At 36.6% G+C, this 25,768-nt stretch overlaps 1 protein-coding gene across 1 annotated transcript in view; it reads left to right on the forward strand.

Annotated features, from left to right (window-relative positions):
* Window positions 1-25,768, forward strand: part of LOC122702003 (phospholipid-transporting ATPase ABCA3-like) — a 223,302-nt gene that overhangs the window by 44,916 nt on the left and 152,618 nt on the right. The window contains exons 8-10 of the mRNA XM_043915525.1: window positions 8,725-8,898; window positions 12,692-12,873; window positions 18,074-18,217. Coding sequence (XP_043771460.1) covers window positions 8,725-8,898; window positions 12,692-12,873; window positions 18,074-18,217 — 500 coding nt within the window. The remainder of the gene's footprint in view (window positions 1-8,724; window positions 8,899-12,691; window positions 12,874-18,073; window positions 18,218-25,768) is intronic.

Genomic DNA, 25,768 nt, shown 5'->3' on the forward strand with positions numbered 1-25,768 from the left:
TATCCAGATAAGAAAAAGTAAAAATATCTCTCTTTGCTGACTATATAATCTGATATGTGGAAAATCCTAAAGACCACACACAGTTGCTACTAATAAATTCACTGTCAAGCAGAATGCCTACACAGACATTTATCCAAAGAAGACAGACAGATGGCTAATAAATACATGAATATATGCTCAATATCACTTAGTATAAGAGAAATGCAAACCAAAATCACCATGAAGTATCATCTCACACCGATCAGAATCGCTGTCATCAAAAAGTCAACAATAAATGCTGAGAGGATGTAGAGAAAAGGGAACCCTATTAAAGTGTTGGTGGGAATGCAAATTAATACAACCACCATGGAGAACAGTATGGAGATGCCCTTAAAATCTAGGAATAAAACTACCATATAACAGAAATCCCACTACTAGGCATATACCCTGAGAAAGCTAGAATTTGAAAGACATATGTATCCCTCCAAAAATCACTGTGGACAGTGACTGCAGTCATGAAATTAAAAGATGCTTGCTTCTTGGAAGAAAAGCTATGACAAACCTAGAGAGCATATTAAAAAGCAGAGACATCACTTTGCCAACAAAGTTCCATATAGCCAAAACTATGGATTTTCCAGTAGTCAGGCACAGATGTGAGAGTTGGACCTTAAGTCTGGCTGAGCACCAAAGGATTGATGCTTTCAAACTGTGGTGCTGGAGAACACTCTTGAGAGTCCCCTGGACAGCACAGAGATCAAATAAGTCAATCCTAAAGGAAGTTAACCCTGGATATTCATTAGAAGGATTGATGTTGAAGCTAAAGCTCCAATACTTTGGTCACCTGATCTAAAGAGCCAACCCATTGGAAAAGACCCTGATGCTGGGAAAGACTGAGGGCAGGAGGAGAAGTGGGCAATAGGGGGTGAGATGGTTGGATGGCATCATTGACTCAATGGAAATGAGTTTGAGCAAACTCTGGGAGATAGTGAAGGACAGGGAAGCCTGGTGTGCTATACAGCCCATGGGGTCACAAAGAGTTGGACACGAGTGAGTGAACAACAACAAAACCTCAGTGTTCATTGCAGCACTATTTACAACAGCTAGGACATGGAAGCAACCTAGATGTCTATCAGCAGATGAATGGATAAAGAAGTTGTGGTATATATGCACAATGGAATATTACTCAGCTATAAAAAGGAATACATTTGAGGCAGTTCTAATGAGGTGCATGAACCTAGAGCCTGTTATACAGAGGGAAGTAAGTCAGAAAGAGAAAGACAAGTACCATATGATCTATGGAATCCAGAAAGATGTACTAAGGACCGTATGTGCAAGGCAGCAAAGGAGACACAGGCATAAAGAACAGACTTTTGGATTCAGTGGGAGAAGGAGTAGGTGAGATGATTTGAGAGAATAGCATTGAAACATATTCATTACCATATGTAAAATAGATAGTCGTTGGGAGTTTGATGTATGCCAGAGGGCAACCAAAGCTAGTGCTCTGTGAAAACCTGGAGGGATGGATTGAGGAGGGAGGTGGGTACAGGATGGAGGGGACAAATGTATGCCCTATGTCTGATTCATATTAATGTAAGGCAAAAACCATCACAATATTGTAAACAATTATCCTCCAATTTAAATAAATTTTTAAAAATAAATTCACTAAAGTAAATGATACAAAAATCAATTACATTTTTATATGTTAACAATGAACTACTCAAAAAAGAAGTTAAGGAAATCTTCCCTCTTACAATAGCATCAAAAAGAATAAAATTAACCAAGGAGGTGAAAGACTTGCTCACTTGAAACTGTAAGTCATTGACCAGAAATTAAAGCAAATACAAATAAAAGGAAAGATATCCTGTGCTTATGGATTGAAAGTTTTAGTGCTTTTTCTTGTGTTTTTTTAAATATTTTAGTTTTATTAGTGTATAGTTTATTTGCAATATTGTGTTTCAGGTGTACAACAAAGTAATTCTGTTATGCATATTAATATATGTATACCCACTCTCTTTAAGATTCTTTTCTCAGGTTATCACAGAATATTGAATAGAATTCCCTGTGCTATACAATATATCCTTGTTGGTTGTCTATCTTGTGTATATAGTGTGTGTTTGTTCATCCCACGTTCCTGATTTATCCCTTACCCTAACCTTTTCCCCTGGTAGCCATAGCTTCATATTCTAATGCTGTAAGTCACTTTTGCTTTGCAAGTAACTTCATCAGTCCCATTTTTCTAAGTTCCACATATAAGTATTTATTTTCTCTACTATTTTTTAATTCTCTATTTTATTTATTTCTGCCATAATCTTTATTATTAGCATTTCCTTCTTTATTCCAGCTTTCAATTTTTTATTGATAGTTTTCAATTTTGTTTGTTTTTGTCAAGCTCCTTAAGTTGTGAAGTTAATTTACTGATTGGAGATCCTACCTCTTTTTCAAAGTAAGCAGTTATAGCTATAATTTGGCCCCTTAGTACTGCTTTTAGTTCATTTAATGTTATGTTTTCATTTTCATTTATCTCTATATACCTTTTAATTTCTCTTGCTATTTCTTTTTTGATCCATTGGTTGTCCAGAAGTATACTGTTTAACTTCCACAAAATTGTAAATTTTTCAATTTTCTTTCCAGTATTCTAGTTCTGTTGTAGTTGAAGAAGATCATTTATATGATATTTATCTTAACTCAAAAGTTTTGTGATTTGATTTGTGGCCTAACAAATGCTCTATCCTGAAGACTATCCTGTGTGCAGTTGGCTAAAAGAAGCACTACTGTATTCCTTTGGAGCCTATAGTGAAGAATACATTTTCTTGCTTTTTTCCCATTTTTGAAAACAGTCAACATTTCTTGGCTTATGAACTCTTTTGGCTATTGCATCATTCCAACCTCTACTTTGATCATCACATAATCTCTGACTCAGACTCTCCTGCATTCCTCTTTTTAAGTTGAGGTATAGTTGATACAGTAATACTAGCTTTAATAATTGTACATGAATTTACTTTTACTGGAGATCTTTGCTTGTTCATATAGTCTCAACTATATTTCTTTCAATCTAAAAGACTCCAGGACAGGTAATTTTTTTTTATTTGTTACTCATTTCTCCTTCGTCTTAAAAGAACAACTTGAAGCATTAAGAATTCTTGGTTTTTACTGGTTTTTTTTTTTTCTTGAGAAATCTGAATATATTCACTCACAGCCTCCTGACCTTCAAGCTTTCTGTTTAGAAATTCTTCCAATAATCATATGAGGATCTTTGCATGTGATCCTCTTCTCTTGCTCCTTTCCAAACTCTGTCTTTAGATTTTAACAATTTGATTACAGTGAGTCTCAGTGTCAGTCTTCTGAAGGTCGTGCTACTTAGAGTTTGTTAAGCTTCTTGATAAGCTTCTTGAATCATATTTGTGTTTTCATCAAGTTTGGGAAAGTTTCATCCACTCTTGCTTCAAATAATTCCTCCTTTATTCTGTCTTCTTTTCCTTGCACTCTGACAGTGCTTATGTTGGTCCAGTTAATGTTATCCCACAGATCCCTACACTGTTTGCTTTTCTTCTATCTTATTACCTTATATTACTCATAACTGAACTTTTCAATTGTATTGTCTTAAAGTTCACTGAGTCTCCTGCCTGTGAAAACTCTTGCTTTTATTGTATTATTCAGCTTCAGAATTTCTTTATTCCTTTCTATGTTTTTCACCTCTTTATTGATATTTTGTTTTGTTCATACATCATTTTCTTGAGTTTATCCTCATCTTTCTTTAGCTGTGTGAGCATCTTAGAACATTTGTCTAAATCTGTTTATCTAGAAAGTCCACCATCTGGTCTTTCTCAGGGATAACTGCTGTTGATTTATTTTCTCCTTTCTTGTTTTTCTGTATTCCTTGTCAATTTTTTCAAAACTTGACATTTAAATTTAAATTTCATAATGTGGTAATCTGGAATTCAGATTCAATTATCACAATTGAATTATCACAATTGTCACAATTGAATTATCACAATTGTGTTAGGTTGGCTATTACCAAGATTACAAAATATAGCATGTGTTGGTGAGGATATGGAGAATAAAGAACCTTTATATACAGTTGGTGGAATATACATTGTTGTAGCCACTCTGTAGAACAGTTTTGAGGCTTCTCAAAAAATTACAAATAGAGTTACCATAAGATAACAGCAATCCCACTTCTAGGTATACATCCAAAGGAACTGAAATTACTTCTCAAAGAGATATCTGTACCCCAGTATTCATTACAGCATCATTTAAAATAACCAAGACATGGAAGCAACCTAGTTATACCTCAAAAGATGGATTTTTTATTTATTTTTAACTGTTTTTGGTGATGAGGTATAGCTGATTAACAGGCTTCCCTGGTGGCTCAGATGGTAAATAATCTGCCTGCAATGCAGGAGACGTAAGAGACTCGGGTTCAATCCCTGGGTCGGGAAGATGCCCCTGGAGAAGGAAATGGCAACCCACTTCAGTATTCTTGCCTGGAGAATTCCATGGACAAAGGAACCTAGTGGGCTACGATTAATCCATGGGGTTGCAAAGAGTCAGACATGACTGAGCGACTAATACTGTCATAGCTGATTAACAAGTTTGTGATAGTTTCAGGTTACAGTTAAGGACTCATCCATACATATACAGGTATCCATTCTCCCCCAAACTCCCTTCCCATCCAGTTTGCCACATAACATTGAGCAGAGTTCCCTGTGATATACACTAGGTCCTTATTGGTTATCCACTTTAAATATAGCATTGTGTACAGGCTGATCCTAAACTCCTTAATTATCCCTTCCTCCCATCCTTCGCACTTCAATAAGTTCATTCTCTAAGTGTGTGAGTCTGTTTCTCTTCTATAAATTAGTTCATTTTTATCATTTCTTTTTAGATTCTGTATGTAAGGGATGTCATACAATATTTATCTTTCTCTGTCCAACTTTAATAACTCCTTATGACATTCTCTAGGCCCATCTATGTTGCTGCAAATAATATTATTTCATTCCTTTTAATGGCTGAGTGATATTCCATTGTATATATGTACTACATTTTCTTTATCCATTCCTCTGTTGATGGACATTTAGGTTGCTTCCTGTCTTGGCTATTGTAAACAATGCTTCAATGAGCAGTGCAGTGCATGTATCCTTTTGGACCATGTTTTTTTCTCCAGGTATATGCCCAACGTTGGGATTGAAGGGTCATATGGTAGCTCTACTTTTAGTTTTTTAAGGAACATCCATACTGTTCATAGCATCTGCACCAATACCCTGTTAACAGTGTAGGAGGGTTCCCTTCTTTCCACAACCTCTCCAATATATATTGTTTGTGGATTTTTTGATAATAGCCACTTGCCTAGTTTGTGGTGATACCTGATTATAGTTTTGATTTGCATTTATCTAATAATTAGTGATGTTGAGCCTCTTTTCATGTGCCTCCTGACCATCTGTATATCTTTTTTGGAGAATTGTCTACTTAGATGTTCTGTCCATTTTTTAATTGTATTGTATTGTTTTGATGATGTTAAGCCTCATGAACTGTTTGTAGTTTTTGCAGGCTAATGTTGGTCAAGTCATTTGCAAATATTGTCTCCCAGTCTCTGGGTTGTCTTTTCATTTTGTATATTGTATCCTTTGCTGTGCAAAAGCAATTGAGATTAAGTAGGTCCCATTTGTTTGTTTTTGTTTTTATTTCCATTATTGTGGGAGATGGTTTGAAAAGGATGTTGCAATTTATGTCAGAGAATGCTCTGCCTGTGTTTTCCTCTAGGAGTTTTGTAGTGTGCAGTCTCACATTTAGGTCTTTAATCTATTTTGAGCTTACTTTTGTGTATGGTGTTAATGAATGATCTAATTTCATTTTTTACATATAACGGTCTAGTTTTCCCAGCACCATTTGTTAAAGAGAGTGTCTTTCCAGCATCATGTAGTCTTGCCTCCCTTGTTATAGATTAATTGACCATAGGTGTGTGGGTTTATTTCTGGGCCTTCTATCCTTTTCCATTGGTCTATATTTCTGTTTTTGTGGCAGTACCATACTGTTTTGATGACTGTAGCTTTGTAATATAATATGAAGTCAGGGAGCCTGATCTTCCAGCTCTGTTTTCTCTCTTGAGATTGCTTTCACTACATGGAGGCTTTTGCTTCTCCATACAAGGTTTTGGATATTTTGTTCCAATTCTGTGAAAAAATGCCTTTGGTAATTTGATAGGGATTGCATTCAGTCTTTAGATTTCCTTGTTTGACTATGTTGATTCTTCCAACCCATGACCATGGCATGTCTTTCATCTGTTTGTGTCTTCTTTGGTTGCTTTCATCAGCATCTTGTAGTTTTCAGAGTACAAGTGTTTTGTTTCCTTAGGTAAGCTTATTCCTAGGTTTGTTACTCTTTTTGATACAGTGGTAAATGAAATTGCTTCTTGAATTTCTTTCTGATCTTCTGTTGTTAGTGTGTAGAAATGCAATAGATTTCTCTGTTAATTTTGTTACCTGCAACTTTACCAAATTCATTGATGAGCCCTAGTGGTTTTCTGGTAGCATCTTTAGGATCTTCTATTTATAGTATCACATCATCTGCAAACAGTGAAAGTTTTACTTCTTCTTTTCCAATTTTTATTCCCTTTATTTCTTTTTCTTCTCTGATTGCTATAGCAAAATTATGTTGAATAAAATTGGTGAGAGTGGACATCCTTGTTATGTTCATGATCTTAGAAAAAAATATTCTCAGCTTCCCACCATTGTGTAGGATGTTTGCCAGAGGTTTGTCATAAATGGTCATTACAATGTTTAGTTATGTTCCCTTTATGCTGCTTTCCGGAGAGTTTTTACCATAAATAGATGCTTTGTTGTTCAGTCACTCAGTCATGTCTGAATTTTTTGCGACCCTATGGACTGCAGCATGTGAGGTTTCCCTGTCCTTAAACATCCCCTGGAGTTTGCTCAAACTCATGTCCATTGAGTTGGTGATGCTGTCCAAGCATCTTGTCCTCTGTTGTCCCCTTCTCCTGCATTCAATCTTTCCCAGCATCAGGGTCTTTTCCAATGAGTCAGCTCTTCACATCAGGTGGCCAAAGTATTGGAGCTTCAGCTTCAGCATCAGTCCTTTTTTACTCTCCCCTTTCACCTTCACCAAGAGGCTCTTTCTGCCATGAGGGTGGTGTCATCTGCATAGCTGATGTTGTTGATCAGATAAATAAGAAGGGTGACAATATAATTGTAACCTTTTCACTTTACAAGGTCCTTACCAGGACTTTTGCCTCAAAGGAGGGGTATGCTGAAGCAAGTGGGCACATGCACCTAAAAGGAGTCCAGTTTTTGCCTGTGTGGGCATCTGCCACTCTGCTCAGATGCAGCTGATAATCACATCTCTTCCCTGGTCATGACTGTCCTAGATCTAGTGCCACACTATGTGTGCTGTGAGTGGGGCCAGAGAGTTTTTCCAGCTTGGACAAGGGCACACAGGCAATTGTGGGAAGCCCAGCAGCCGTGCTGGCGTCAAAGGTCTGGGTTGCTTCTAGAACGTCACTTAAGGTGCCAAAAATGGCCACCACCCACGTGGGCTCATCCCTGGGACTGGGTCGTCTCTGCATCCCAAGTTTGAGTCTTTAAATCCTGACCACCCTAGCTCCAGTGCCACACTGTAGTGTGGAGTGAGCAGTGCTAGTATTTTTGCTTGGCTTGGGCTGGGGAGTGTAGGGAGGTGGTCTCAGGAAACCCTGCCGCTGCTGGAAAAGATCTTTCTCAGCCTTGCCTGGGGCAAGCGAGCACCTGAACATTCCTCACAAGTGGAGTCCAGGCATCTCCAACATTTTATTCTGTCTCCATGGTTCTCCAACCAGCCAAGGGGCTTGTCTTCTCCATATAGGACCCGAGGGCTGGGACACCCAGTCTGTGGCTCAGCCTGCTCAGTCGCCATGGCAAATGTCCACCCATGCAATCTCTGATTCCCCTCCCAAGGGCACAGGTTCCACAACCTGATTGTTTTTCTTCCCATCCTATCATAGTCTGTGAGAATCTTTCTTAGAGCTTTGATTTTACAATAATCTTTATACCTGTTTGCAGTTAGTTTTCAGTGAGAATTATTCTACATGTGTATGTATTTTTTTTATGTGTTCATGAAAGGAGGTGAGCACCACGTCCTCTTACTCCACCATCTTGATCTCCTGTCTCAATGATAATCTTGACAAAAATTCTTCTTCTAGCTTACAGGAGCCTGTATTTATGGACCTAATCATATCCAACTCTCAATAATTAACTATTCATTTAACTATTCTCTTTTAACTATCATGATTTAGAGTGAAAGCATGTGTTAAAAACTTCATCCATGGCTTATTATTCTACCCATAATTTCAAACTCTAGAAACACAAAGATATTAAATTTATGTTAATACTAATGGTGTGCATTTATAATTCTCCAGACCAAGTAATAATGAATAAATAAGTTTTAGAATGGAGAAAGGAACAAATGTAAGGGTCATTCTTTGTTTAAATGACTGCACATTTTTATCGTACGTGGTAAATATCCTATACATTGTCATCCTATACATTAATTCATTCATTTAATAAATGTTTACTGAACACATACTGTGTTCCAGACATCGATGATATGAGGGCGAAAAAGATAAATTCTCTTCCCTCATAGAGTTTAAATTCTTATCCTTTAGTGTATTCTTATGAATTTATTTATAATTTATTTATAATTCATTATTTTGTATATTGCTTTAACCTGACCTTATAATTTCCTTCTAATTTGCAGCCCGTTTGGCTGCTTCTGCTGGAAGCCTCATATATTTTGCCAGTTTCTTTCCATTTAACTCCATTGCTCAACACTATGGACGGATAAACCTCGCCATGAAGGTAGCTGCTTGTCTTAGCCCAAATATTGCCTTGGCACTGGGGATTAAACTCCTTGTCAAGTTCGAAACAAAACGTAAGCGTTTGCCTTGCAAGTTTTGCCTTTTCTATTTGATTCCTAGAAATGTAGAAAGAGGCAGTGTGGGTGGGACAGTGGGTAAAGAGGTAAGAACATACTATAAAAATTATTTCCGGATTTGTTTTTTTACTATGAAGGCAATTGTGTGAACTAACCTTCTATTCTACAACTTTCCTTATTTACCTAATAATATATGTTAGACCTCTTCCCACATAGAGATAGACTCTTTTCTTTTACAAAGTTGTTTAGTATTCCATTGCAAAGAGGTATTATAATTAATTAACCATTCTTTATCAATGTATGCTTAAGAATTTTCCAGCTTTTTGCTACTGCCCTCAATTGTATTCATGTATTTTCTCATACGGCATGAATAATAATATATAAATAAATAAATTCCTAAATATAATATCTAATATGGTATTCATAGCTTGATTTAATTAATATTATGATAATCTTCAAAAAGGTTAGATCAGTTTATTCTCCCACCAGTAATACATGAGTTTTTCTACATCTGTTCCAATAATACATTATACTACTTTCATGTCAAAAGCATATATAAGGTCTTTATTTCCTGTAACTAATTTTCCTCCAAACTCAGCACTACTCTGCTGAAGAAAATAAGTGTAAGTCTAATTTAATGATTTACTCAGGTTCTTCTGAATGAGTCAGTTTTTCAGACATCTCTTTCTTTCTTATATTCTTCAAAATACTATGGAAGGGAAGGAAATTTATGAGATCTCTTATGAGGGAAGGACATGGTGGCCTCAAATACATGTGGCATCTTCTGGATCTTTTATATCTGTAGTAGAGTACCTAGCCTGAGCTGCTTTATGGACTCTCACAGACTGAAGTGTGACTCTTTATGTTTGGCCCGCATCTGGTAGAAACACGGTGCTGGCTAGATCTAGCCTTAAAAGTCCTCATTCAGTTCTCTGCCTTCCTCTGGCCCTCTCTGAGACTCTTTGGCCTTTATAAACACTTGGAAAGTTATACAGGCTCTGAATGCGACTTTTAAGGTATGAGGGGCCAGGAACATCACTTCAGGTTTATTTATCTAGCTGCCTTACTCTGCCAGTAACAATGCCACCAATCATGCAATGTTGGATATTCTACATGATCCCACCTGAACATTTCACCACGGTTTCCCTGAAATAGGAAAACCTAGGATCCATGTACCTGTCCTCTGTACCTTATTTTCCTTCTTTTCTTATGTGAAGTGAGGGGCTGCCTTTCCTACCTGTCTTCATTTTTAGAAGGGACATCCTTTTCAAACGGATATTTGCATTGCTGCTTCCCAGGACACAAAACGCCAGAACATTAGAAGATAAGGAGAAATGGATGGTAAATTGGGGAGTATTTCAAAATTTTATATCCTTTATACCATGGAATTATTTTATCTTTTATGCTAAGTAAAAAATAGCATCTAAATCTATCAGTTTTAAGGGAGAAAAGGAAGGCTTTCTTGCTACATAAAAGTATTTGAATTGTCTAAATGTTGTTAAGTTGTTGTTCAGTTGCTCAGTCATGTCTGACTCTTTGCTATCCCATGGACTGCAGCACACCAGGCTTCTTTGTCCTACATTATCTCCCAGAGTTTTCTCAAACTCATGTCCATTCAGTCGGCTATGCCATCCAACCATCTCATCCTCTGTCACCCCCTTCTCCTCCTGACCTCAATCTTTCCCAGCATCAGGGTCTTTTCCAGTGAGTCCGTTCTTCATATCAGGTGGCCAGAGTATTGCAGCTTCAGCATCAGCCTTTCCAATGAATATTCAATGTTGATTTCCTTTAGGATTGACTGGTTTGATCTCCTTGCTGTCCATGGCACTCTCAAGAGTCTTCTCCAACACCACAGTTCAAAAACATCAATTCTTCAGTGCTTAGCCTTCTTTGTGGTTCAACTCTCACATCTATACATGACTGCTGGAAAACCCATGGCTTTGACTATACAGACCTTTGTCTGCAAAGTGATGTCTCTGCTTTTTAATATGCTGTCTAGGTTTGTCATAGCTTTTCTTCCAAGGAGCAAGCATCTTTTAATTTCATGGCTACAGTTATCCACAATGTAAATAACTATCCTTAGACTGTGATTCATTTAACTTGTGTTCATGGTATCTTTTTTCCAAAAAAAATACTATAATGTAATCAGGTTTGTCAGTCTTTTCCTTTAATTTATACATTTGTGTAATCTTCAAGAAATCCTTCAATACCCAGAGTCATAAAGATAATCCTATATTTTCTTTTAAATTTTGTCTTTTTAAATTTTTACATCTGAATTTTCAATATGCATAGAATTGCTGTATCTATTTTATATAAGAACCTAATTTTATTTATTTTTCACATGAAAATCAAGCTTTTACAATAATTTATTGGAGTGTCTATTGTTCTCTATTGCTTTTTCATTTCGCCTACTTCACATCACGTTTCAATACATGCATGGATCTGGTTCTAGTGATATTAATAGTTTCCATTCTTTTTTAGTCAGTTTTTGTGTCAATGCCATGGTGGTTTTACTCATTATAGCTTTATAATAAGTCTTAATATCTGTTGGTCTTGTCTTCATACCTGTTGCTCTTCAGTCATTATTATCATTTTGCTTACCTCTTGAACTTTAGGATAACTTTGCTAAATTCTATGAAAAATCTTGTTAATCTTTAGTGGGAATTTCATTGCATTTATTGATTAATGAGGATTGAAGATAGTTTTCTCATCTGTGAACAACAGTCTAATCCAAATGAGTAGCCAATCACAGGAATATATATAAGATTTCTTTGTGGACACTTAGATCATTCTTACTTTATACATGAAGCATTAGAAAATTTACTAAGTTTAATTAATTAATTTAATCGGCTTAATTGCAACAGAATTAAAACTAAAACAGTTTTACTGTTCTGAGTTACTTTTGTGAAGTTATTTTATTAATCATTTGCTCTTTCTTTTTTTGTATTACTTTTGTTTTTCAGGAACTCCTATTTTATTTTCAGTAGCAGAATTTCTCAAGTTATGATAGACTTCCCGAAGTTTGTATTCTGCATTCTTTTTTTTCCTACATTTTCTAATGTACTCTTCATTGCCTCTCATTTTGATAATCACCTTTAATTGACCAAATTCTTTTTTCTCAGGCTAGTGCCTTTGCTTATACAGCTTTCTCAAAGACACCGTGTTTATGAATATTCTTCTCATGGTGCTGAGCTATAGGAGAAGGGCTAAAGTTGAAGGCAGGATGGGTTTCATGGGCCATTGTGTTTAATATCTTTCTTATTTGCATTAGGAGTTCATCGCAGACCCTGATGCTTTTTCAGTTGTGCTGCTTGTCATCTTTTGGTGACATGCTTTTCCCTTTCCATCAGTACTGTCAGCAAAACTTCTTTTTCTCGTCTACTTGGTAATCATCCTTCTCTAGTGATATTAAATGTTTTTCCAAATGTGTATATATACTAATGGTTATTTCAGTGGGAACTTAACATTAGAGGAAAAGTAGAGGGATAGTTTCTAATAGGTATGTTTTTTTCTTGGCTGTCTTTGTTACTCTTTATTTTTGTTTTAGTCATTGACATTATCTCAGTCATTCCTATTATTTTTGTAGATTTTCACGGGAGGAGGAAAGAAATCAGTGTTATTATATATTCCATCATTTTCTTGGATGAACTAATTACTAAGGGTATCAACATATAAATAATTCACCTTCGTAAAATTTAGAGTATCAACTGTTTCTTTTTTGTTTTGTTTTGCCTTTTGCTGTTTCAATCACAGAGCTGTCATCTATGGTATATATCTCCTTTTATTTCAGAAAATGGTGTTAACTGGAATAACATTTGGACACCAGCCAGCCTTGAGGATACACTCACCTTTGGCTATATGATGGGAATGCTTGTAATTGATGCTTTCTTGTATGGCCTTGTGACCTGGTACATAGAAGCTGTCTTTCCAGGGCAGTATGGCATTCCCCAACCATGGTACTTTTTTCTTATGGTAAGTTCTAATGCCGCTATTGTTGTGAAAACCATAGTCCTTATGAGCAAGGGCATGTACAGAATCATTCGCATGCCATCCATACTGAAATACTAGCCATTTCTTGATATACTTTAAAGGCCTTCCACATATGCACAGTATGAATAAGATACTGAAACACTGTACATTAAAACATTGTGAGTAATGTAGCTGTTCTTCAGTCAAGTAGTACTTAGTTTGGAGAATAAAGAAATGTAAAAGTGTCTGTAAACTATGATGTTCCCTGTTAAGTTCATATGTGATAGTTTCTTAGGTCCTGGTGAGTGGAGGGTTCAGTTCAGTTCAGTTGCTCAGCCCAACTGTGTGACCCCATGGACTGCAGGTCACCAGTCTTCCCTGTCCATCACCAACTCTCAGAGCTTGGTCAAACTCATGTCCATTGAGTCAGTGATACCATCCATCTCATCCTCTGTCGTCCCCTTCTCCTCCTGCCTTCAATCTTCCCCAGCACCAAGGTCTCTTCTAATGAGTCAGTTCTTTGCATCAGGTGGCCAAAGTATTGGAGCTTCAGCTTCAACATCAGTCCTTCCAATGAATATTCAGGGCTGATTTCCTTTAGGATTGACTGGTTGGATCTCTTTGCAGTCCGAGGGACTCTGAAGAGTCTTCTCCAACACCACAGTTCAGAAGCATCAATTTTTTGAAAGTTGATGCGCCACTTCTTTACAGTGCAACTCACATCCAGACATGATTACTGGAAAAACCATAGCTTTGACTAGATGGACCTTTGTCAGCTAAGTAATGTCTCTTCTTTTTAATATGCTGTCTAGGTTTGTCATAGCTTTTCTTCCAAGGAACATCTTTTAATTTCATGGCTGCAGTCACCATCAGCAGTGGTTTTGGAGCCCAAGAGAGTGATGTCTGTCGCTATCTCTCAGTTTACATACCTCTGAAGCCTGACTTGAAGGATTTTGAGCTTAACGTTACTAGTATGTGAAATATGCACAATTGTATGGTAGTTTGAACATTCTTTAGTATTGTGAGAGGTACGTGAACTGAGACCTTCCAGATGTATAAGCAGGGTTTAGAAAAGGCAGAGGAACCAGAGATCAATTTGCCAACAAACATTGGCTCACTGGAGAAAGCAAGGGAGTTCCAGAAAAACATCTACTTCTGCTTCATTGACCATGCTAAAGCCTTTGAGTGTGTGAATCACAAAACTCTGTGGAAAATTCTTAAAGAGATGGGAGTACCATACCACCTTACCTGTCTCCTGAAAAAGCTGTATGCAGGTCAAGAAGCAGCATTTAGAACCAGACATGAAACAACCGACTGGTTCAAAACTGGGAAAGGAGTATGACACGGCCGTATATTGTTGCCCTGCTTATTTAACCTAATATGCAGAATACATCATGCAACATGCAAGACTGGATGAATCACAAGATGGAATAAGGATTACAGGGAAAAATATCAGCAACCTCAGATATGAAGATGATACTGCTCTGATAGCAGAAGGTGAAGAGGACTAAAGAGCCTCTTGATGAGGGTGAAAGAGTAGAGTTAAAAAGTGGCTTAACACTCAGCATTCAAAAAACTAAGATCATAGCATCTGGTCCCATCACTTCATGGCAAATAGAAGGGGGGAAATGGAAGCAGTGACAGATTTTTATTGTGTTGGGCTCCAAAATCACTGTGGATGGTGACAGCAGCCATGAAATTAAAAGACGCTTTCTCTTTGGAAGGAAAGCATAGTTAGCATAGTAAAAGCAGAGACATTATTTTGCTGAGGTCTGTATAGTCAAAGATCCATATAGTCAAAGATATAATTTTTCCAGTAGTCATGTACACATGTGAGAATTGGACCATAAAGAAGGCTGAGCTTCTTTATGGAGAACTGATGCTTTCAAGCTGTGGTACTGGAGAAGACTCTTGAGAGTCCCTCGGACTGCAAGGAGATCAAACCAGTCAATCTTAAAGGAAATTAATGCTGAATAGTCATTGGAGGAACTGTTGCTGAAGCTTAAGCTCCAATACTTTGCCACCTGGTACAAAGAGCCAACTTATTGGAAAAAACCCTGAGGCTGGGAAAAATTGAAGGCAAAAGGAGAAGGAGGTGGCTAAGGATGAGATGGTTAGATAACATCACTGACTCTATGGACATGAATTTCAGCCAACTCCAGGAGATAGTGAAGGACCGAGGAGCCTGCCATGCTACAGTCCATGGTGTCGCAAAGAGTCAGACTAAACTTAGGGACCAAACAACAGCAAAATAACCCCTGAAAGTATGTAGCAGATTTCCTGTATCTCAGAAAGTAAACCAAGCTACAGTGTTTTTAATTTTATAGTGCCTGATTTTTTTCACATTTAATGTTTTAATTTAGGTGAAATTCATATAAGTTAAAAGTAACCATTTTATACATTTACAATATACATGCATATGTGGTATGCTCAGTTGCTCGGTCGTGTCCAACTCTTTACAACCCAGTGGAGTATAGCCTGCCAGAGACAGAATCCTGGACAATATCCCTCTGTCCATGGGATTATCCAGGCAATAATACTGGAGTGGCTTTCCAGTTCCTCCTCCAGGGGATCTTCCTGGAGATAAAACCCACATCTTCTGTTGTCTCCTGCATTAGCAGCTGGATTCTTTATCACTAAGCCACCCAGGAAACCCCATACACGCATATATCTAGTTCCAAAATGTTTTCATCACCCAAAAGTAAAATTATTTACTCATTAAGAAGTCATATCCCATTTTCCCCTATCCCAAGTCCCTAGTAATTACTAATCAGCTTTCTTTTTCAATGGATTTACCAATTCTGGATGTTTCAAAGAAATAGAGTCAGTCAATATGTGATCATTTGTGTCTGACTTCTTTTGCTTACCATGTTTTTGAGGTTTATCCATGTTATAGTATGTATCAGTACTTCAGTCTTTTTGATTGCTGAATAATATTCTATTGTATATATACAGAGGTTAAGCATTTCCTTTATCTATTCATTCTTAGTCGGAAGTACAGGACATCCTATGACTATTGAGTAGTGATGCTATGAACATTTATGTATAAGTGTTTGTTTGAATACCTGTTTCAGGTCTTTTGGAACTATATCTATGAGTGGAATTTGGGACTGCACCTAGGCGTGGTAATTCTATGTTTAATGTTTTCAGTTTGGTGGTTTTTGGTAATTCTATGTTTAATGAAACCACTGAACTGTTTCTTTCCTTTTTTTTTTTTTTTTTGCTTTTATTGTACCCTTGAGGATATAAGGTGTATCTTGTTTTGGCTTGCATTTCCCTAATGACTAATCATGCTGAGGTCTTTTAATGTACTTATTGACCATTTGTATATATTATTTAGAAAAATGTCTATGCAAGTTCTGTGCCAGTTTTAAAATTGGGTTGCTTGTCTTCGTATATATTCTGGACACTAGACTCTTACCAGATACATGGTTTGCAAATGTTTTCTTCCATCCCGTGGGTTGTCTTTTCACTATCTTGACAGTGTCTTTTCATGCATAAAAGCTTTAAGTGTTGATTAATCCAATTTACCAATTTTTCTTTTGTTGCTGTGAATTTGGTGTCATATCTTAGTAGCCATTGTGAAATATAAAGTCTTGACAATGACAAATATAAAGTGTCTATTTTTCCTTCTAAGAGTTTGGTGATTTTTATCATTTATATTTAGATCATTGGTCAATTTTTATTTAATTTCTGTACAGTGTGAGGTAGGGATCCAACTTCAGTCTTTTGCATGTGGATATCCTGTTGTCTTGACAACGCTATTTGAAAAGACTATTCTTTCCCATTAAATGGACTTAGCACACTTGATGGAAAAGATTGACCACAGATGTACTGGTTTATTTCTGGACCTTTAATTTTGTTCCTTTGACCTATATACATATCCTTATAACAGTACCATACTGTTTAGATTATTGTATATTTATAGTAAACTTTGAAATTTGAAAGTGTGAGTACTCCAACCTAGTTCTTATTTGCCAAGGTTGTTTTGGCTGTTAGGGGCCTCTTGCAAGTCCATATGAACTTAATGCTCAGTTTTTGTATTTCTCCAAAAATGTTCATCTAAATTTTTATAAGAATTACATTGAATTTGTTGATTGTCTTAACTAACATTGCCATATTTAAAATATTATTTGTAGGTCTTATTTAAATTCTTTCAGCAAAGTTTTATAGTTTTCAGTGTACAAGTCTTTCACTTTTTGTTAACTCTATTCCCAAGTATTTTACTCTTTTGGACTCTATTGTAACTGGAATTGTTAGTTTTCTTTTTGTATTGTTTGTTGCTAGTATATAAAACTACAACTTATTTTTGCATATTGTTCATATACCTTGCACCTTTGCTGAATTTGTTTATCTCTACTAGTTTGATGGTGTATTCTTTGGGGTTTTTTTAATAAGTAGGATCATGTCATTTTCCTTTCCAATTTGAGTGCCTTTTATTTCTTTTTCTGCCTCATTGTTCTGACTGAATCTCCCAGTACAGTGGTGAGTAGCAAAAGTGAAAGTAGGCCTCGTTATCTTGTTCCTGATATTAGGGGGAAAGATTTTCAGTATTTCACCATTGAGTATGATATTATCTATGAATTTTTTTCATAAAAATTCATATCATTTTGATATCATTTTGTTATGATTTATCATTTTGATATAGTTTTCTTCTTTATCTTGAAACACTTTGTCAAAGGCTTTATTTCCATCAATTGAGGTGACCACGTGTGTTTTTTCCATTTGTTCTATTAAAGTGATATATTACATTGATTGACTTTCTTTTGTTGAAACACCCCTGCATTCCTGGGATAAATCACACTTTATCATGATGTATACTTCTTTTGATATGCTTATTAGATTCAGTTTGCTAGTAGTTGATTTTTGCATCTATAGTCATAAGATATATTGGATTATAGTTACTTTCTTTGTGATCTCTTTATCTGGATTTGGTGTCAGGGTAACACTGACCTTATAAGAATGAATTATGGAATGTTTCCTCCTCTTATACTTTTTGGAAGACTTGGAGAAGGACTGCTGTTAACTCTTATTTAAATGATCTGTAGAATTCATCAGCGAAGTTTCCTGATCCTGGACTTTTCTTCATTTCACCTATTTTTTGACAATGACTCAGTTGATTTACTTGTTATAAGACTGTTCAGATAGAGTGCTTCATTTCTTAATGTTCGCTTTGGTAATTTCACTTTGGCTTTCTTTGTAGCACTCGTACTGGTTCAAACCAAGCAAACCAAGAATTAAAATTAAAAAAGAAAAAATGAAAGATTCTGGGATAACTCAAAACAAGTATTTTGAGGCTGAACCTACTGGTTTGGTGACAGGTATCAAGATCAAACACTTGTACAAGGTATTGTTTCAAAAGTCTCTTTTTCCTACAAAGACTGAATACTACATACTACTATTAGGATTATTCGTAGCTAGCTATTCCAAGAAATCAAATGAGATGCTTAATAAATAATCATAGTTAATATAGTTTTCATCTGAAGCATTCATAGAACATATAAATATATGTTCTGTATGTGATCTTATTTGCTCTACCCATTGTGCTTATTTTTAATCTCCTCTAATGGATTTGACAGCAAGTGATATTTGAATTTTGTAATAAAATTCTCTAAAGAAAATAAACTTGATAATGCAATAAGAACATTTGGGTGTGTGGTTGGAGAGGATAACATTAAAGGTAGTTAAAGCAAAACCTCTCTGAAGGGATAACCTTTGAACTAGAGAATGAGAAGAGTCAATTATTTGAAAAGCTAAAGGAAAAACACTTAGGAAAGTCACAAATTTGAAAACCCTGAGGTGAGAAAGACTTTCATGTTGAAAGATTGCTGCTCTGAGCCGTGAGCTCTGCCGGGATTCATGACCTCCAGAGAGAGGATTTTGATCTGGGGTCAGAGATGAGGCTCAATCACTAGGAGCTTTTGTGTAGCAAAGTTTTATTAAAGTATAAAAGTGATAGTAAAACCTTCCAACATAGACATCAGAAGGGGACAGAAAGAGTGCCCCCTTGCTAGTTTTTTAGCAAGGAGTTATATATCTGTTAGCAAGTTGCTAATTAGATAAAAGAAACACCTCAAAACTGAGAGAGCTGCACCTGGCCCCTCTCCCTCAGCATGCATTTTGAGATAGCATTGGCACAAGGTCGGTCATCCCCAGCCATAAAATAGTTGATATGAATCTTGAAGAAAGGCAGATTTCCAAGCAAATACATAGTTTCATTAACAGAGCTTAAGAGAACATTTCCATGAGTAAGACATGCTGGTTTGTAGAGCCATTAGCAGTTCAAGTTTTGAGAAAAAGGTTAGTCTTGGTGGAAATGGATTTGAAGAAAGGCAGATTCCAAGGCAAGTACATAGTTTCATTAAGATAGCTTAAGAAAAACATTTCCATAGAAAAACACATTGGTTAGCTCAAGGTTTGAGAAAAGCTAAGTTCAAGTGGAACCAGGAATTGTCATGACAGCATAGGATTAGGGGGAAAAGTCTGCCACTTGCAGTTATTTCCTCCTGCCTCTTGGGGACCCCTAGTCTTCTTAACTGTTACCCTCTCAATGTGTTTGAGGATCAGAAAAAAAAAAAAAAAAACAGTATTTGGAGGCATAGGAATGTTAGTAAATGGCTTCATTGGGAAGTCATTATTTGGCTAGAGGAATATATATATATATTTAAGATCATTTTATCTTTCTGGCTTACTTCACTCTGTATAATGGGCTCCAGCTTCATCCATCTCATTAGGACTGGTTCAAATGAATTCTTTTTAACGGCTGAGTAATATTCCATGGTGTATATGTACCACAGCTTCCTTATCCATTCATCTGCTATTGGGCATCTAGGTTGCTTCCATGTCCTGGCTATTATAAACAGTGCTGCGATGAACATTGGGGTGCACGTGTCTCTTTCAGATCTGGTTTCCTCAGTGTGTATGCCCAGAAGTGGGATTGCTGGGTCATATGGCAGTTCTATTTCCAGTTTTTTAAGAAATCTCCACACTGTTTTCCATAGCGGCTGTACTAGTTTGCATTCCCACCAACAGTGTAAGAAGCTGGAGCCCATTATACAGAGTGAAGTAAGCCAGAAAGATAAAGAACATTACAGCATACTAACACATATATATGGAATTTAGAAAGGTGATAACAATAACCCTATATGCAAAACAGAAAAAGAGACACAGAAATACAGAACAGACTTTTGAACTTTGTGGGAGAATGTGAGGGTGGGATATTTCAAAAGAACAGCATGTATACTATCTATGGTGAAACAGATCACCAGCCCAGGTGGGATGCATGAGACAAGTGCTCCGGCCTGGTGCACTGGGAAGACCCAGAGGAATCGGGTGGAGAGGGAGGTGGGAGGGGGGATCGGGATTGGGAATACATGTAAATCCATGGCTGATTCATATCAATGTATGACAAAACCCACTGGAAAAAAAAAATAATAAAAAAAAATAAAAATAAAAATAAATAAATAAATAAATAAACAGACCCTGTGTACTAACAGAAAAAAAAAAAAAAAAAAGATCATTTTGACTACATTGTGGGAAATGGGATGTTGGAAATTGAGGAGTTAAAAAGAAGTGTAGGAAACAAAGACCAGTGGTACTTTGCCTAAGAAATAATGATAATTGAACAAAGGTCATAGCAATACATATTAAAAGAAATAGACAAATCCAAGATATTTTCCACAGAGTGGAGACTATTGGGGAATAAGTGGGCACTGAAGGAGAAGAAGGAAACTAGATAACAAACTATTAATAGGGCAATTAAATGTTAAATAACATAGACCTTTGCTGTTCTTACCAAGTTATAGTAGATTTTCTTAAATGTTTCTCCACTTGCTGTATTTTCTCAGATCAGTTTCTGGAAGCTTTAAGTGGTTGTTTTTTGTTTGTTTGTTTGTTTGTTTTTCAGCTCTGAACTTCTTTTATTATTATTATTTTTTAACTGAAGGATAATTGCTTATAGAATTTTATAGTTTTCTGTCAAACCTCAACATGAAACATGTTTTTTTAATTTTTATCAGAATTTCTTGTTCCACTGTGGAGTGGGTCTATGGAGCTCTTCATGCTTACTTCCCAGAAATGAATCTTTTTATGTCTTTTTTAATGGGTTCAATTTTCTTAAGTTTTGTTTATAGTCTTTTTAATTAGGTTTTTTTATGATAGATATTGGTCTCTTTTCATTTGTTGTAAGGTATTTTCTCATTTTGATACCAGGATAATGATAGCTTCATATAGTGAGTTGGGAAGTATTTCCTCTTTTTCAATTTTCCAGAAGAGATTTTGTACATGTATTATTTTGTATCTAATTACTTGGGGAATTTTCCTGAGATTTTTTTTGTAATTAATTTCTAATTTAACTCTGATTATGGTCAAAGAAAGACACTTGTATGACTTCAGTTCTTTTAAATGTATTGATTCTTATTTGTTTCAGTCAATCATCTGTCTAAATAAATTTTATAAGTACTTGAAAATAATGTGTAATCTGCTGCTGTTAAGTGAATTGATACAAAAATGTCAATTAAGACAAGTTAGTTGTTAGCTCTTCAAGTATTCTATATCCTTACTGATTCTACATATTCTGACAATTATTAAGAGGAAAGGATCAAAGTCTTTGAAAATAACTGCATTTTTCTATTTCTCTTTGTAGTTCTATTGATTGTTGCCTCATGTATTTTGAATTCTGTTATTGGGTATATAAACATTCAGTAATATTATGTCTTCTTGTAAATTGAAATATTTAGTAATATTATGTCTTCTTGACTGCAGCACACCAGCCTGCCCTGCCCATCACCAACTCCCGGAGCTTGCTAAATAAACATTTAGTAATATTATGTCTTCTTGAAACATTTAGTAATATTATGATCTCTTTATGATTATAAAGTGACATTCTTATCTTTGGCAATATTTTTCTCTCTTAAATCTACTCTAATTGTTGTTTATGTAGCCACACCACTTACCTTTTATGATTATTATTGGATTCTGTTTTACTATAATAACACTAAGACTTTCAGGTTATTGGTTTTAATTTGCAAATTAAAATATTTTCTGAATGTCTGTATAATTTATTGTATTTGAAAAGAACAGCATCGTCTAGGCCATATCCATGTGTTTTTAAAACCAAACTGTTGAGGTTTGATTAACATCCAAAACGCTAATTATCCCACTTAAACGTTGCCTGATTAACATATGTGTATACTATGGGGGCTTCCCAGGTGACATCAGAGGTAAAGAACCCACCTGCCAATACAAGAGACATGAGATGCGCATTCGATCCCTGACTTGGGATGATCCCCTTGAGGAGGGCATAGCAACTCACTCCAGTATTCTTGCCTGGAAAATCCCATGGACAGAGGAGCCTAGCTGCTTCAGTCCGTGAGGTCACAAAGAGTCAGACACAACTGAAGTGACTTAGCACACATGTATAAATGTACATGTCAGTTCAGTTCAGTTCAGTCCCTCAGTCTTGTCCAACTCTTTGCGACCCCATGGACTGCAGCACACCAGGCTTCCCTGTCCATCACCAACTCCCAGAGCTTGCTAAAACTCATGTCCATCAAGTCGGTGATGCTATCCAACCATTTCATCCTCTGTTGTCCTCTTCTCCTCCTGCCTTCAATCTTTCCCAGCATCAGAGTCTTTTCCAGTGAGTGAGTTCTTCGCATCAGGCAGCCAAAGTATTGGAGTTTCAGCTTCAGCATCAGTCCTTCCAATGAATATTCAGGACTGATTTCCTTAAGGATTGACTGGTTTGATCTCCTTGTAGTCCAAGGGACTCTCAAAAGTCTTCTCCAACACCACAGTTCAAAAGCTTCAATTCTTGGGTACTCAACTTTCTTTATAGTCCAACTCTCACATCTATACACGACTACTGGAAAAACCATAGCTTTGACTAGATGGACCTTTGTTGGCAAAGTAATGTCTTTACTTTTTAATATGCTGTCTAGGTTGGTCACAGTTTTTCTTCCAAGGAGCAAGCTTCATTTAATTTCATGGTTTCAGTCACCATCTGCAGTGACTTTGGAGCCCCCAAAAATAAAGTCTCTCACTGTTTCCACTGTTTCCCTATCTATTTGCCATGACATGATGGGACCAGATGCCATGGTCTTTGTTTTTTAAATGTTGAGTTTTAAGCCAGATTTTTCACTCACCTCTTTCATTTCCATAAAGAGGCTCTTTAGTTTCTCTTCACTTTCTGCCATAAAAGTGCTGTCATCTACATATATGAGGTTATTGATATTTCTCCTGGTAATCTTGATTCCAGTTTGTGCTTCATCCAGCCTGGCATTTCACATGATGTACTCTGCATATAAGTTAAATCAGCAGGGTGTCAATATACAGTCTTGATGTAGTCGTCTCCCAATTTGGAACCAATTGATTGTTCCATGTCCGGTTCTAACTGTTGCTTCTTGACCTGCATACAGGTTTCTCAGGAGGCAGGTAAGGTGGTCTGGTATTCCCATCGGTTGAAGAATTTTCCACATTTTGTTGTGATCTACACAATCTAAGGCTTTGGCATAATCAATAAAGCAGGAGTAGATGTTTTCCTGGTATTCTCTTGCTTTTTTGATGATCCAGTGGATGTTGGAAATTTGATTTCTGGTTCCTCTGCCTTTTGTAAATCCAGCTTGAACATCTGGAAATTCACGGTTCATGTACTGTTGAAGCCTGGCTTAGAGAATTTTGAGCATTACTTTGCTAGCATGTGAATGAATGTAATTGTGCGATAGTTTGAAAAGTCTTTGGCATAGCCTTTCTTTGGGATTGGAATGAAAACTGACCTTTTCCAGTCCTGTGACCACTGCTGAGTTTTGCAAATTTGCTGGCACATGGAGTGCAGCACTTTCACAGCATCATCTTTTAGGGTTTGAAATCCTAAAACAACAATCCTTCCAATGAATATTCAGAGTTGACTTCCTTTACAATTGACTGGTTTGATCTCCTTGCTGCCCAAGGGACTCTCAAGAACTTTCTCCAGCACCACATTTCAAAAGCATCAATTCTTCAGTGCTCAGCCTTCTTTGTGGCTTAACTCTCACATCCGTATATGACTATTAGAAAAACCATAGCTTTGACTATACAAGACTTTGTGGCAAAGTGATGTCTGTGCTTTTTATTATGCTATCTAGATTTGTCATAGCTTTTCTTCCAAAAAGCAAGCATCTTTTAGTTTCGTGGCTGCAGTCATTGTCCACAGGGATTTTGGAGCCCAAGAAAATAAAGCCTGTCACTGTTTCCACTTCTATTTGCCATGAAATGATGGGACTGGATGCCATGGTCTTAGTTTGTTGAATGTTGAGTATTTAGCAGCTTTTTCACTCTCCTCTTTCACCTTCACCAAGAGATTCTAGTTCCTCTTCACTTTCTGCCATTAGTGTGGTATCATCTGCATATCTGAGGTTGTTGATATTTCTCCAGCAGTCTTGACTCCAGCTTGTGTTTCATCCAGTCCAGCATTTCACATGATGTACTCTGCATATAAGTTAAATAAGCAGAGCAACAATATACGGCTTTGATGTACTCCTTTCCCAATTTTGAACCAGTCCGTTGTTCCATGTCCGGTTCTAACTGTTGCTTCTTGACCTGGATACAGGTTTCTCAGGAGACAGGTAAGGTGATCTGGTAGTCCCATCTCTTGAAGAATTTTCCAAAGTTTGTTGTGATCCACACAGTCAAAGGCTTTAGTGTAGTCAATGAAGCAGAAGTAGATGTTTTTTCTGGAATTCTCTTGTTTCTTCTATAATCCAGCAGATGTTGACAATTTGATCTCTGGTTCCTCTGCCTTTTCTAAACCCAACTTGTACATCAGGAAGTTCTCAGTTCATATACTGTTGAAGCCTAGCTTGAAGGATTCTGGGCATTATCTTGCTAGCATGTGAAATGAGTGCATTTGTGTGGTAGTTTGAACATGATTTGACATTGCCCTTCTTTGGGATTAAAATGAAAACCATCCTTTTCCAGTCCTGAGGCCAATTCTGAGTTTTCCAAATTTGCTGGCATACTGAGGGTGGCACTTTGACAGCATCTTTTAGGATTTGAAATAGCTCAGCTGTAATTCCATCACCTCTGTTAGCTTTATTTGTAATGATGCTCTCTAAGGCCCTCTTGACTTTGCACTCCAAGATGTCTGGTTCTAGGTGAGTGATCACACCATTGTGGTTATATGGGTCATTAAGATGTTTTTTGTATAGTTCTGTGTATTCTTGCCACCTCTTAATATCTTCTGCTTCTGTTAGGTCCATACCATTTCTGTCCTTTATTGTGTCCATCTGTGCATGAAATGTTCCCTTGGTATCTCTGATTTTCTTGAACTGGAGGATAATTGCGCTACAATATTGTGTTGGTTTTTGCCATACATCAACCTCTTCTATGTGGATATTTTTCAGAAGTAAATACTGTAGTACTACACAGTCTATGGTTCGTTGAATCAGTCAATATGCAGGAAGTACAGATATGGAAGACCAACTATAAATTATATGTGAATTAACCCCCACATTGTCCAAAAGTCAACTATAGTGGGAATTTTCAAAAGACCCTTCTGAAAGGTTGTCAAGCATGTTTTATAAAGGATCAAATAAATATTTTAGGCTCCATGATCCACATAGAGTGTCTGTCACGTATTCTTTTTGTATTTTTTACCAAGTCTTTAAAAGTATAAAAAGCTGTTCCTAGTTTTTTTGCCATACAAAAATAGATAATGGGCCATATTTGAGCTGCTGTTTGGAATCTTAAGAATTTCTGGACATGCTTTTGAAGTGAAGTGAAAGTTGCTCAGTCATGTCTGACTCTTTGTGATCCCTTGGACTATACAGTCCATGGAATTCTCCAAGCCAGAATACTGGAGTGGGTAGCCTTTCCCTTCTCCAGAGGATCTTCCCAACTCAAGGATTGAACCCAGGTCTTC

This window comes from Cervus elaphus, chromosome 10 (assembly GCF_910594005.1).
Source record: "Cervus elaphus chromosome 10, mCerEla1.1, whole genome shotgun sequence".
In the NCBI taxonomy this organism is placed as follows: Eukaryota; Metazoa; Chordata; class Mammalia; order Artiodactyla; family Cervidae; genus Cervus; species Cervus elaphus.